Source organism: Pygocentrus nattereri, chromosome 6 (assembly GCF_015220715.1).
Source record: "Pygocentrus nattereri isolate fPygNat1 chromosome 6, fPygNat1.pri, whole genome shotgun sequence".
Lineage (NCBI taxonomy): Eukaryota > Metazoa > Chordata > Actinopteri > Characiformes > Serrasalmidae > Pygocentrus > Pygocentrus nattereri.
In genome coordinates this window covers 31,372,745-31,386,394 of record NC_051216.1, presented here as the reverse complement: position 1 = coordinate 31,386,394, position 13,650 = coordinate 31,372,745, and the positions used below count along the sequence as shown (strand labels likewise).

General features: G+C 39.4%; 1 protein-coding gene across 1 annotated transcript in view; it reads left to right on the top strand.

Annotated features, from left to right (window-relative positions):
- si:ch211-269e2.1 (cohesin subunit SA-2) overlaps positions 1-13,650 on the top strand; it is a 37,581-nt gene extending 23,931 nt beyond the window's left edge. The window contains exons 25-32 of the mRNA XM_037539120.1: positions 1,134-1,311; positions 2,519-2,658; positions 5,146-5,247; positions 7,547-7,701; positions 7,969-8,097; positions 9,829-10,034; positions 10,196-10,253; positions 11,143-13,650. Of these exons, the coding sequence (XP_037395017.1) occupies positions 1,134-1,311; positions 2,519-2,658; positions 5,146-5,247; positions 7,547-7,701; positions 7,969-8,097; positions 9,829-10,034; positions 10,196-10,253; positions 11,143-11,275 (1,101 nt within the window). The 3' untranslated portion in view covers positions 11,276-13,650. The remainder of the gene's footprint in view (positions 1-1,133; positions 1,312-2,518; positions 2,659-5,145; positions 5,248-7,546; positions 7,702-7,968; positions 8,098-9,828; positions 10,035-10,195; positions 10,254-11,142) is intronic.

Genomic DNA, 13,650 nt, shown 5'->3' with positions numbered 1-13,650 from the left:
GTAGGCTTTAAGCATGTGGTGCGTACACTGAGCTGTGCCATACTGTATGACTCATGACTTGTGTGAAATGTGCCCACACTGCTTGAATTTGGTTTGTTTTTAATTTCCTGTTGAGTATCCAGGGCTCCTGCTTTGGGTTTTTTAATAGATTCTAGGTGCATGCCAAAGCTCTGCTGTGAGTGCCTCCAACAGAGACTAAAACACTGCACTGCATAAATTTCATCATGTATGTATGTATGTATGTTTACCTTCAGCCTACAGTTGGTTACCACCAGTCATCCATGCTGAGGTTACAGTTTATTGCCAAAAATATTCACTCACCCATCCAAATCATTGTATTCAGTTGTTCCAATCACTTTCATGGCCAAAGGTGTATAAAAGCAAGCACCAAGGCCTGCAGACTGCTTCTACAAACATTTGTGAAAGAATGGGTTGCTTTCAGAAGCTCAGTGATTTCCTCAGTGATTTTGGTACCATGATAGGATGGCACGTGTGCAACAAGTCTAGTTGTGAAATTTTCTCACTACTAAATATTCCACAGTCAACTGTCAGTAGTATTAAGTATTCAGTATCAGGAAGAACTTGCCAGACTTGATTGAAGCACAGTACAGGGTAGCCAGTCAGAACAAAGGTAATTTGCATATGCCAGTCTTAAAGGGTTAGCAATAAAACTGTTCTGAGTCATAAAATGACACTGGAAAATTGTCTTGTAAAGAGGTGTAAGACTTCAAGAGAATAACAAAAAAGAAAACGGCCTCATTAATAGGGGAAATTCACCTTTTTAAAAAAATAAATAAGATGTACAGAGAGTCATTCAGACTGGTTTGGTGTGATGAAATGCTCCATTCTAGAGAAACTTACCAAATAAGAATTGTTCACAACGTTGGTGTCAGGAACCAGATGTCAGAAGAGTTTAATGCCTACAAAAGCTACCTTCCAGGAAGTTACTACATGAAGTAATGATAAATATGCTGCTTGATGTCTGAAATATTTTATGTTTGTTTTGAAATAAATGTTGTGGCCTAAAACTTTTTTTTTTTAAGTCAAATGTATGGTAAGGCAAAGTAGTGCTCAAAGAAAACGTAAGGTCCTCAACCTGTCTTGTGGGTTTTTTTTTTGGGACTGTTTTTCAGGCATTCATGTGCTTGAGTGACATCCTCGTAGCCCATAACTACCAGCTGCAGATGTGGGACCCATCAGCTGGTGCCCCTGTTTTGTACACCCCTGAACCCAAGCTCCAGAAATCTCTGCTAAGCTTCGTGCTTGAGCATGTCTTCACCAGCCCTGAGCCGGATGGCCACAGCAGCAGAGGTAACACTTTACTTCCTCTCTTATATCCCACCCTCTGTCTGATGTATTTCTTTTAGCTATGAAGTCGGCCAAAATCTACAATTACTGTAAGAACATTTATTGCACCAGGCAGACAGACGTTCATGCAACTTCATGACATTTAATTCGTTCTCAGAAATACACAAGAGTTTCCTTTCATATTAATCTTTTTCTCTATTGCTTTATATCTAGTGAATCATATAAAATACACACATAAATAAAACATATAATTAGCTTAAAAGTTAATAACAGGTGGTTTAATAAACTGCTATACTGTACAGTAAATATTGTCTGCTTCCAGTAGATGGCAGTCTACCTCTATGTTGCTTTTTACAGAGTAGGTTAGTGCCTTGTTAACAAATAACATTCACATTCATTCTTGCCTTGCTAATGACATTTTTCATTTTTGTTTTTGTTTTTTAATGAAATGGTTCACAGGCTTTATATTATATCATAAATGGAAGCTAGATCACCCAGTTCAAAATATTATGATATTAGGTTCAAAAATATTTTGGAGAGATAATGTGAGCTCTGAAAACCAGCCCTGAGAAGGTTTCTGTGGACACATTTTAAGCATATGATGATAAAGTCTTCCTTAAGAGCAAATCAATACATAACTAAATACATGTGTGTTACTATTGTTTTGCTGTAAGAAATAACACAAATTCATGAGACTTCATCTGATTCATGGACATTTGATTATGAACCATTGCTGTCTTCAGGAAACCTGATAGGTTCTATGAATATTTCAGAGCTCCTGTGTTGTACTGGCCAAATTTCTAACCCTTTGAAAATACAATATGGGCTTTTGGAGCGTAATGTAATAAAAGGTAATTTAGCCATTCGATTTTCTCCATGTCACTAATAGTGTTACACGTCTTCTCATTGAAATGATGGCTGCAGGTCCAGACAGGCTTAAACCAGACACAAGCTTTTCTGTGAGAAAATGTGGTTAACGCTCGCTCACCTCAGGAAAGCGTTTCACTTACAAGATTTAAGAATTGAATAGCATGGTTACACTCATCCTCGCACATCTGTTTTGCTCTCTTTTTCTCTTTATCGCTCTCTTTCTGTCTTTCACCTTCTCCCTTTTCTCCCCTTTTTTTCTTTCTTGCTTAAATGCGTAATTGTTTTCTTGCGCTCTCTCTCTCTCTCTCTCTCTCTCTCTCTCTCTCTCTCTGTGTTTCAGGCAGTGATAGTGAGTGTGGTGTGAGTCGACTGGAGGACTTGCACAGACGGCGGAATCTGTTGGCTGCGTACTGTAAGCTGATAGTGCACAGTGTGCTGGAGATGAGCATGGCGGCTGAGATCTTTAAACAGTATGTGAAGGTACAACCTCTCCGCCAGCTAACAGCCTCTCAACCTCTGAACTTTGCTTGTGTTCTTTAATTAATTCAGTAAGATTCGGTAATAACTGTGACGTGCACAAGGAATATACCAATGAATGAATGTCACTTACATTAGATTAGAGAAATCTGTTATGTAGTTTTGGAAGAGTATTACATGAAGTAATCAGTTCCAGCAGATATTATGAATTATTTATTTGGGAGTAACTTACATGCTATATGACCTAATGTCAAATAGCAATGAGCACATTATGGTATTAGTTATAAAACAGACTAGGCTTCTTTGCTCATAAGTCCACCAGTTTGCTTTTGAATTTATGAGTTCTCTGCAATGATTGTACAACACTCTGTGTGTGTGTGTGTGTGTGTGTGTGTGTGTGTGTGTGTGTGTGTGTGTGTGTGTAAAAGAGTGTTTGATACAGTGACATGTTTGGAATGTCTGTTGGGTTCATTCAGCCCTGTCAGAGCCAGCAGTCTCTCATCAACATTCTTCTTGATCAGACCTTTATACACACGCGCTCTCACAGCTGCCATAATGAACGATGGCTTTCAAAGTCGAATAAACGACAGAAAGTTGGCGGCAGAGCATAACCCCATATTTGCTTGACTTCCTGTTTCTTCAAGGCTCTACAACAACTGTTCACTTCTCTGAGCTATTGAACAAATGCCAGTTTCACCACCAATTACACCCATACGAATATGTTTCTAAAAGCAAATCCTGCAGCAGTGAAAAAGCAGCTGTTGTGTGATGGAAATACAGTAGGTGGTGTGTTTGGTTGAGTTATAGACAGCATTGCACTGATACCGTATCGTTATCAGCTTCGATGCTGGCACTAAAATAGAGGAACAGCATCGACAACAGAGAGTGGAGCTTGCATGCGCACCAGTTCTCTGAGCTACATGTCAGAGAAAGCAACATGTGGCATTATTTCATGCTTGAGATAAGCAGCGGTAAAAATACTCCTTACAAAATCTGTAATGAGGGAAGTCACAACCAGCAAGGATTTAAAAACATCAGATTTACTTTTAAGCTTTTAAAGGTTAACCATGCCAAATAGCACAGTCATTTTTGTAGCTCTGAAAATATTTGAATGTAAAGTTATCCATTCAGTAAATACCATCCATTCAAGCTTAGTATGCTTTATTTGTGATGTTGTTTTTACCAAAATAAAATATTTAAAATGTGGAACGGTATAAAGAGGATTTATAGGTACTTAACAGGGAAGTAGATTACATTTAGGATCATGTATGACTATCAGAAATGGAAAGAGTAATAGATGAGCAGAGTATAGATGAGCAGCTAGGCTGGTGTTGATCTCCTCAGCAGATCAGTCCACCTCTCACTGGCTACAGAGAATTTGTCTGATCCAAAAGGGGTCTCCAGTCACAGAGAGATGTGGACTCTCTGTCCACATCTGGTGTGGATAATTTCTCTGGCCAAGAGGGCAGGAGGGCCAGACCTGTTGCTCTGATGCTGATAGAGCCTAGTCCAGGTCAGCTTGCAGGGCAGCAAATATCTACTGGAGCACTGCAGTTATTATTTAAGGCATTGAGGGCTGATGGTGTTGAGTGTAGAGAAACAATGGGGTGTTTGGGATCTAACTGGTGACTTATTGACAGGTGTAGTGCAGGTTAGCATGAAATTAAACGAAACTAGAAGTTCTGGCAATAATAATATATACAATATATAATATACTAATTATGTGTTTTATTTGTATAGCGCCTTTCTCAGAAACAAGGTTGCTTGTTGCAAGTTTTTAGCAAAATCCAAAAACTTTTTTTTACAGTCTGTAAAACAGTCTTGTTTATTAACTCAACATATGAAACAAATTAGCACATTTCCAGAACATTCTGTATAAATAACATTTTGGTCTTTAATGGGTAAAATTGCCATTTTAAATTCTTAACAAAACAGGAATTAAATTCCAAAATAAGAAGCAACCGGCTATTTACCGCAATGACTTAAATGTGTAATTAAGCTTTGACGTTTGATACAGGTGTAGCAGCTGCATTTAAATACTAAACAAGTACACATGGATTATGTATTTATGCCATAAAATTGTTCACAAATAAAATAAAAATAATAAATTGGTCCATTGTTGACTGGAACAGAAATCTACAGATTCTGCAGCAGCAATGCATTTAAGACAAAGAGGTGAGCCTCACTATTCCAAACCTGCTGTATAGAAAATGTGAGGGTCCTATATACAGATCACAGCTCTTGAATTTTTTTTTTCAGTAATTTAATGGCCTGTAGTATAAAGAGCTGGGGTCCGATCATTTCAACCAGGTGGCAGCACCGTGGATCAGAACTGATATACAGTGTGTGTATAATAGTCTGTGAACACCTATTTCACTTTTGATGTAAGATGACCCTCACTGCATGGACATGTGCACAAGGCAGTCCCAGAGTCAGAGTGGTACTACAGCTTTAGTCCCTAAACACTTACTGCTCTTCTTTTCACTGCAGTACTACAACGACTTTGGTGACATCATCAAAGAGACTTTGAACAGGACGCGGCAGATGGACAAGATTGAGAGTGCACGCACTCTGGTTCTTTGCTTACAGCAGGTATTACACCACTTTTTCTGATTCTCTTATCAAACTCTACTCTCTGGGACACATCTGCCTGGTCCAGACCCTCACTGCCCTCTGCTTGTGGATGAGTCTCTGCTTCTGTCAGCACCTCACAGACACAAAGACACCCCCCTCCGTCACTATGCACTGAGCAGAATGTTCTCGCAGCTCCTCCATTCTCTGAATTGCTTACTGGTAGATCCCTGTTGGGAGGAAGGCTGATAAGAGAAGCACTAAAGCACTAATCATACTGCTAAGAGAAGCTTTTTCCTCAGACAGTTTTAAGGACAGTAAGAGCTACTATAGTTCAATCACTCTGGGTGGCTTCACATTTGTTTTTAGGGGTGATTTAGTGATTCAGATATATGCCGTATCTCAAACCATGAACTAGCTAACAGGGGAGTCAATCCGAACAGTTCAATTGTGAATCTTTAGAGAAATAGTCAGTGCATGATGAAATCTCATATGTCACAGTAATTTTATTTAATTAAATTATTTTGGTATGATTTTAAAAATGAACAAAATTTTATGGAGGAACTGTTTACACAGTAGTGAAGTGCAAAGACAAAAACTATAGGATTTTAAAAATGTATATACTGTATGCATGTGTGTGTGCATGTATATATATATAATCACAGTGCTGCCATGCTGGGAGAGTAAATGCTTGTACATTCCTTTCTTCTTCAGAACCAACAATTCCCACATTGGCTAACATCATGCTGAGTGATAGGAGGAAAGGAAAGACCTACCCAGCCATAGGTAGCATCACAGGGGATCGAGCTTGCAATCTCCCAATGATGTGGCCAATGCTTATAAATAAATTTAATAATGACCTTTATTTATATAGCACTCTTAATTTAGTTACAAAATCTCAGAGTGCTTTACAGAGGAAGATGAGCAAAGCGTATACAGAGCATGTTATACATCCTATACCAAAACCATGGGCATTAGTATGGAGTTGACCCCTTTGTAGCTATAACATTCTCAACTCCTCTGGGAAGCTTCCCTCTAGATTTTGGAGTATGTCTGTGGGAATTTCTGCCCATTCAGTCAAAAGAACACTTGTGAGGTCAGATACTGATGTTGGACAGAAAGGCCCGGCTCACACTTGACATTTCAGTTCCTCCACACCAAACTCGTCAAACCATGTCCTTATGACATTCACTTTGTGCAAATGGTCACAGTCATGCTGGAACAAGAAAGGAAATTCCACAAACTACTGCCACAAAGTTGGAAGCATATAATTGTCTAAAATGCTGTAGCATTAACATTCCCCTTCTCTGGAAAGAGCAGAGCCAAAACCCTGAGAAACAGCTCCAAACCATTATCCCTCCTCCACCAAACTTTACTGTTGGCATTATTAATTTTGGAAGGTAGCATCCACGAAATCTATATTCATCCAACTTCCTGATAGTGGAGTGTGATTTATCTCTCCAGAGAACATGTTTCCACTGCTCCAGAGTCCAGTGGTGGTGTCCTTTACACCTCTCCAGCCGACGCCTTTTCCTGGCCATAGTGATTTTAGACTTATGTCCAGCTGCTCAGCCATGGAAACCCATTTCATGAAGGTAACAACACAGTTCTTGTGCTGATGTTGTTCCAGACTGCCTCTGGTAGCTCTGTAGAGAGTAATGCAACAGAGGATAGGCATTTTTTATATGCTACATACAACTCCACAGCTCTGCTCTATGTGTTTGCGTGGTCTAATACTTTGTTGTTGCTCCTAGATGCTTTCATTTCACAAGTGCACCAATCACAGTTGACTAGGGCAGACATTTCACAAACTGATTTTGATTTCAGAAACTGGCATTCTGTGACAGTGCCACATTTAGTCAGAGTTAACACATTCTTCTGCCATTGTTTGTCTCTGGAGATTGCGTGGCTTTGTGCTTGATTTCATACACATACCAGCAGTGGGTGTGGCTGAATCAACTAAACTCAGTAGCTAAGAGGAGTGTGCAAATACTTTTCGTTGTATACGGTATATCATGTAAAAAATATTTTGGACAAATAATTAGCACTTACTGAAAGTTGAATATTATTCTATGAGATTATAATCTATTGAATTGTAGCCTTCAGATCAGGGGTGCCCGATCTTGGACATGAACTCTATGACATGAGCTCCAACCCTAATCCAACACATTTGTTCCAGGTCTGCATCTGAACACAGTGGCAGATGTGTAGAATGTGAGCTGTCCAGGACTAGGATTATGCACCCCTGCTTTAGATTCATGCATCCTGATACATCAGTGCATTTAAGCTACTCTATCTGTTGTCTTCTTTACTCTTCTAGTTGTATCTGCGACTGAAACAAGAGCAGGACAGTGGGAACACATGCAGCTCTGCTGTGCAGACATACAGCAGCATCAAAGAACTGGCCAGACGCTTCTCGCTCACTTTTGGCTGGGACCAGATCAAATTCCGCGAGTCTTTAGCCATGATCCACAGGTACTGCTGTTCACTCCATACAGCTGATTTCACTGAACTGCACTGATGTAAATTCTGTGTGTAAACATACATGTCTGGGAGGCACTGGGAGGTTTCATGTTCTTTAGTGATTACAGAGCTAAGGGTTTAATATTTTGGGCATTTTGCCGTTAGCATGTGAATGGTTTAATAAAGGTATACATAGCACAGATGAGAGACTGAAATAGCCTTCAAATATATTTGAACGGTCTCCACTGACTTAAGCATAATGTATTTGTTCCTCTGCAGGGATGGCATTGAGTTTGTGTTTCAGGGATTTGTTCAGGAGTCTGAAAAGCACTCTCCTCCGAACATCTCCTACCTCACCATCCTCAGTGAGTTCTCTGGCAAGCTGCTCAAACCTGACAAGAAGACAATGTAAGTCAATCCGCATTGCAGGGAAAGACCAATCAACAGTACATACAATAGCAGATCAGACTGAAAAACACACTTTCTAACAATATCTTCCTATATACTGTATACAACCCCAATTCCAATGAAGTTGGGACGTTGTGTAAATCATAAATAAAAACAGAATACTATGATTTGCAAATCCTCCAAATATTCACTCATTTTGAATTTGATGCCTGCAACACTTTCCAAAGAAGTTGGGACAGGGACATGTTTACCACTGTGTTACATCACCTTTCCTTTTAACAACACTCAGTAAGCGTTTGGGAACTGAGGACACTAATTGTTGAAGCTTTGTAGGTGGAATTCTTTCCCATTCTTGCTTGATGTACAACTTCAGTTGCTCAACAGTCCGGGGTCTCCGTTGTCGTATTTTGAGCTTCATAATGCACCACACATTTTCAATGGGAGACAGGTCTGGACTGCAGGCAGGCCAGTCTAGTACCTGCACTCTTTTACTACGAAGCCACGCTGTTGTAACACGTGCAGAATGTGGCTTGGCATTGTCCTGCTGAAATAAGCAGGATGTCCCTGAAAAAGACGTTGTTTGGATGGCAGCATATGTTGCTCCAAAACCTCTATGTACCTTTCAGCATTAATGGTGCCTTCACAGATGTGCAAGTTACCCATGCCATGGGCACTAACACACCCCCAGACCATCAGAGATGCTGGCTTTTGAACTTTGTGCTGATAACAATCCGGGCAGTCCTTTTCCTCTTTGGCCCGGAGGACACGACGTCCATGATTTCCAAAAACAATTTGAAATGTGGACTCGTCAGACCACAGGACACTTTTCCACTTTGTGTCAGTCCATCTCAGATGAGCTCGGGCCCAGAGAAGCCGGCAGTGTTTCTGGGTGTTGTTGATAAAGCTTTCGCTTTGCATGGCAGAGTTTTAACTTGCACTTGTAGATGGATCTGTGTTCACTGACAGTGGTTTTCTGAAGTGTTCCTGAGCCCATGTGGTAATATCCGTTAACCAGAAAACCAATGACGGTTTTTAATGCAGTGCCGCCTGAGGGATTGAAGGTCACGGGCATTCAGTGTTGGTTTACTACCTTGCGGCTTACTTGCAGAGTTTTCTCCAGATTCTTTGAATCTTTTGATGATATTATGGACTGTAGATGATGAAATCCCTAAATTCCTTGCCATTGCATGTTGAGAAACATTGTTCTTAAACTGTTGGACTATTTGCTCACGCAGTTGTTCACAAAGTGGATGCTCCCTTTCCGGGATGCTCCCTTTATACCCAGTCATGACACTCACCTGTTTCTAATTAACCTGCTCACCTGTGGAATGTTCCAAACAGGTGTTTTTTGAGCATTCCTCAACTTTTACAGTATTTTGTTGCCAGTGTCCCAACTTTTTTGGAACGTGTTGCGGGCATCAAATTCAAAATGAGTGAATATTTGCAAAAAACAATAAAGTTTATCCGTTTGAACATTAAATATCTTGTCTTTGTAGTGTATTCAATTGAATATAGGTTGAAAAGGATTTGCAAATCATCATATTCTGTTTTTATTTATGTTTTACACAACGTCCCAACTTCATTGGAATTGGGGTTGTATTTTGGGTGTTGAATCATGGTAAACATGTCTTTGGAATCGTTTCATTAAACTTTAATCAGAAAATCTGTAGTGTATCATTTATCTGTAGGTCAACTGAACAAACAGGATTTTTTCTGCTGTTTGCTCCTCAGATACAGTTACCTGCAAAGATTTGCTGGTGAGCAGACCATCAATAACAGGGAGGAGTGCTGGATGCCTCTCATTTATTACAGAGCATCTCTCCAGGGCACGGCCGAGGGAGAAGATGCTGTGTCCTTCATCAGCTCTGACACTAACAAACAGCCGTCGCTCACCAATCGTTCCAAATCTCCCTCCATCAGGCAGGCCATTTCTGAAGGTACCAGCTCTCAGGAGGTCACAAAGTCAGCACTTTTAATAGAGGTGTCTGAGGAACAACAGCACTACATCGTAGCATACTTTTTTGTAAAAAGGGTAAAATATGCAGACGTTAGTCAAGTGTCTTTTACTCACAGGTTTGGTTTACAAATATGTTTACAGGAGATCCACGATTACCACCACCGTGTATAGAAACAAAAGGGAGCAAGCAGCTGAAGAGGTATGAAATAAATAACAGATCACACTGATGCCCAGATAGATTAGGTTACATTCTGGTGCAAATGATGTGCATTCTGCTTGCGTGTAATGTACAAAACTGGTGTACCAGCCTATAATTGCAGTTTTTGCAGTATGTATATCAGGCTGGGCAGTAAGACTGTATTTGTCCTCATCATGATAAATTATGATTTTCTGAGCACATTATGAATATTGTCAGTACTTAAAACGGTTCCCAAAGGCTTGTTTGATTACAAAGAGAACATGAATAGTCCTGTTTTATTGGATTTAGTGCCACACAGTATGTGAAATCAATTTTTTTTTCACAACTAGTGGTCACCAATTGTGCATGCAGTTTTTTTCTTACTTTTTTCTTACTTAAATTACTGCCATTGTCTCAAAATGTTGTAGGGAGGCTTCCTAAAACAGTGGCAACAGTTGTAACAGCTAGAAGGATGCATAGGCCTCAAATATTGTTTACCAACAGAATATCACTTATAATTTAGTTTTTTTTGTAACTGGAGTAGGATTTTGGCCCTGTAAAATGTTTGTGTGAAATTTATTTAATCACTTTATTGCTGAACCTTTAATTTTTCAAGTTTGCTGTTGTATTTGCCACCTCACTGTGCCTCCTCTGTGCAATTTAAGTGATTAGATTTCTGAATGTTGACATTAGACACAGTGTGAGTGCATATTGTGGCTGCACTAAGACGTTTCACAAAGCACCTTCTCATGTCTGGCCCTGACTGTAAAATGTATACACTTTGCTAAAGACTTCTGTGTGAAGTTAATGAATTAATCTGCATGCTAATTTGATGCTAAACACATTTTTAAAATGTACATGATTAACATGATTTGTTATTGTTTGACACTTCATTACTTTCCATTTGTAGTTTAGAGGAGCTGCGAGTCATAGAGCAGGGTCCAGCACTCAGAGAGCAGCCACACTGCGATGGACCATCTGACAGCCAGCCAAGGACCACTACTGATGAGGTTGATGTGGACACAGTAGAAATAGATATATGATGCACAGGTTTAGTCCTAATGGAGGTCCAGTTTTTTTTCACTGAGTTAGTGAGTGAGTGAGTAAGTTCACTGAAGTTCCTCATCAGGATATGAGTATGACTTCACTGTGGGGAAAGTTACTGTAACCAGTGCTGAAAGATGTTGGTGCTGAAGACGTTTCTAATTTAATTAAGCTCAGTTATTTTCTTGCACAAAACCAGATCTAAGCTAAAGACTTAGAAGGTGCAGTGTGGCTCCCTTGCTTGTATGTTGTATTGTAATGGTATGTTAAGAGTCTGTTATTAATAGACTTGTCAAAATGTTCAGGCTCAACAAAAATATGAGAGTGCAGTTTAATAGACCTGCTATGCTTTTTAATTGCCACTTCTGTTTGATATGGATACATAATTGAGCTCTGCTGTCTTCAACTGAATAGACATAGATTGAAAGTCTTGGTGGACCTTACTTGTGAGCTTTAAAAAAGCTGAACTGACCCACTGTAAGGCTTGTAATATCCCAGTAGGAAAAACATGCACTACAGATGTTCTCAGTCAGTGTTAAAACATTGAATATTATTTTTTAGGCCTGTGCAGTGTGATTATGTATGCAGACACATAGCATATGTTATGTGGAATAACGGAAATGGAAACACCAGGAAAAGGGAATTCTATTTTGAAATGACATTCACGTCTGCACATGCACATTTGTCTTGTATTAAATTTATTGTACTGTGTTTATATTTTCAAAAATTTTCAGGTACCAAAATAGACTGCGTCCAATATTATGAAGACGCAGGGCAGCCTGACAAATTATTATTATATTCATATTCTGACTGGTGTTTCCATCATTTTGCTTATGGCGTTAAAGAATTAGGGAATTTACATACAGGAGTTAAGCCAAAGCCTGGACTACACTTTCCTTTTAATGAGGAATCTTCATGAATGATGTACAGTCTGGGACTACACAGACTGGCTTTATTGCTCTCTGAGTAAGTCTAGGAGATCTGAATATTGTAATATTGGGACATGGCCTTGTTTAGTTTGACCCCAAGTTCACGACTGTTAACTAAAACGAGTATAGAATACAAAAAAATTAATCAAGGTTGCCACAAATTACGTCCTATACGATGTGGTGCCACTGTATGTAGATGCACCTTGTGTATAAGCTTAAACTTGTGTTTTTTTTTTTCCCCCCTGAATCATCTCCCTAATTAAGACATATCCAGTTCCACCCATTAGTGAGGACTCCCCCGATTATACAAGATCACCAGTGCCAGGAGGGCAAAATCTAGTACCGGCTTCCTCCGAGGTCTGTAAAGCATCTTTTTGAACCACTTCTAACACATCATTGAACAGGCTGAATGTGCTCTGATGAAAGCACCAACTGCCAGTTCTGTTATGTCAGCTAACAGAGCTAGCCTCACGCTGGGTGATTGGGGGGCGGCCATCCTGCCCACCCAGAGAGAGCAAGAACAACTGTACTCTCTTGGACTCCTGGCTATGGATCGCTGTAGCTTCATCAGGTACCCAACTCGTGATCTGATAAGGCCCATTAGGATAAAATGGAATGAGAGTAATCTTTTAAATTCTACAAGTGTTGAGCTCTAGAATACCTAGTAGTTTACTGCATCACTGTTCTGGCAATTTTTTCCAAATGTGAAAAACGTGAACATGAGCATCTAAAAACCTTCTGAAACACACTTTAATATAATTTTATGAGTTATTTTGATATGGCATAATGTTACTGGTTAGATATGCATCTTTATCATAGCAGTGTTTTTAAAAAAAAAAAAAAAAAAAAACACTTCCTGCTGTAGCCATTAGTGTTTTTGTTTTTCCTTTTTAAATTGTTATAATTCACACTTCACTAGATCCTCAGCTCAAATTCAGCAGATTTTCTGGATGAGGTATTTACTCATTTGTCATTGGATTGATATGTACAACATATTTTGCTATCCATTGTTTTATATTATAGGTGTAAATTATACACCTACTTTACTGGCAAACAGTTACATAAATCAGGGATGAGAAACTTCACACACACACCTAAGCCACTTATCCTTCTGGGTCACGGGGGAGCTGGAGCCTATCTGAGCAGTCATCAGGTGGAAGGCAGGATACACACTGGACAAGTCACCAGCCCATCGGGCATAAAACTGTTCACAACATGGAAATTAACCAAGGAGAGAAAAACATTTTCATGGAACAAGAACAGAAACTGTAAACAAAGCTATTTGCATTTTGTTCTGAAGCAAAAATATTACTTAGAGCCTTTTTGTTCCAAATATTTAGCTTTCTCCAATATTTGAAATGCTGAAAGCCTGCATATGAACAAAAAAAAAAAAAAAACAGCATATAGTGAAGAATTAAAGAGGGTTTTTGTTCATAACAGGAACA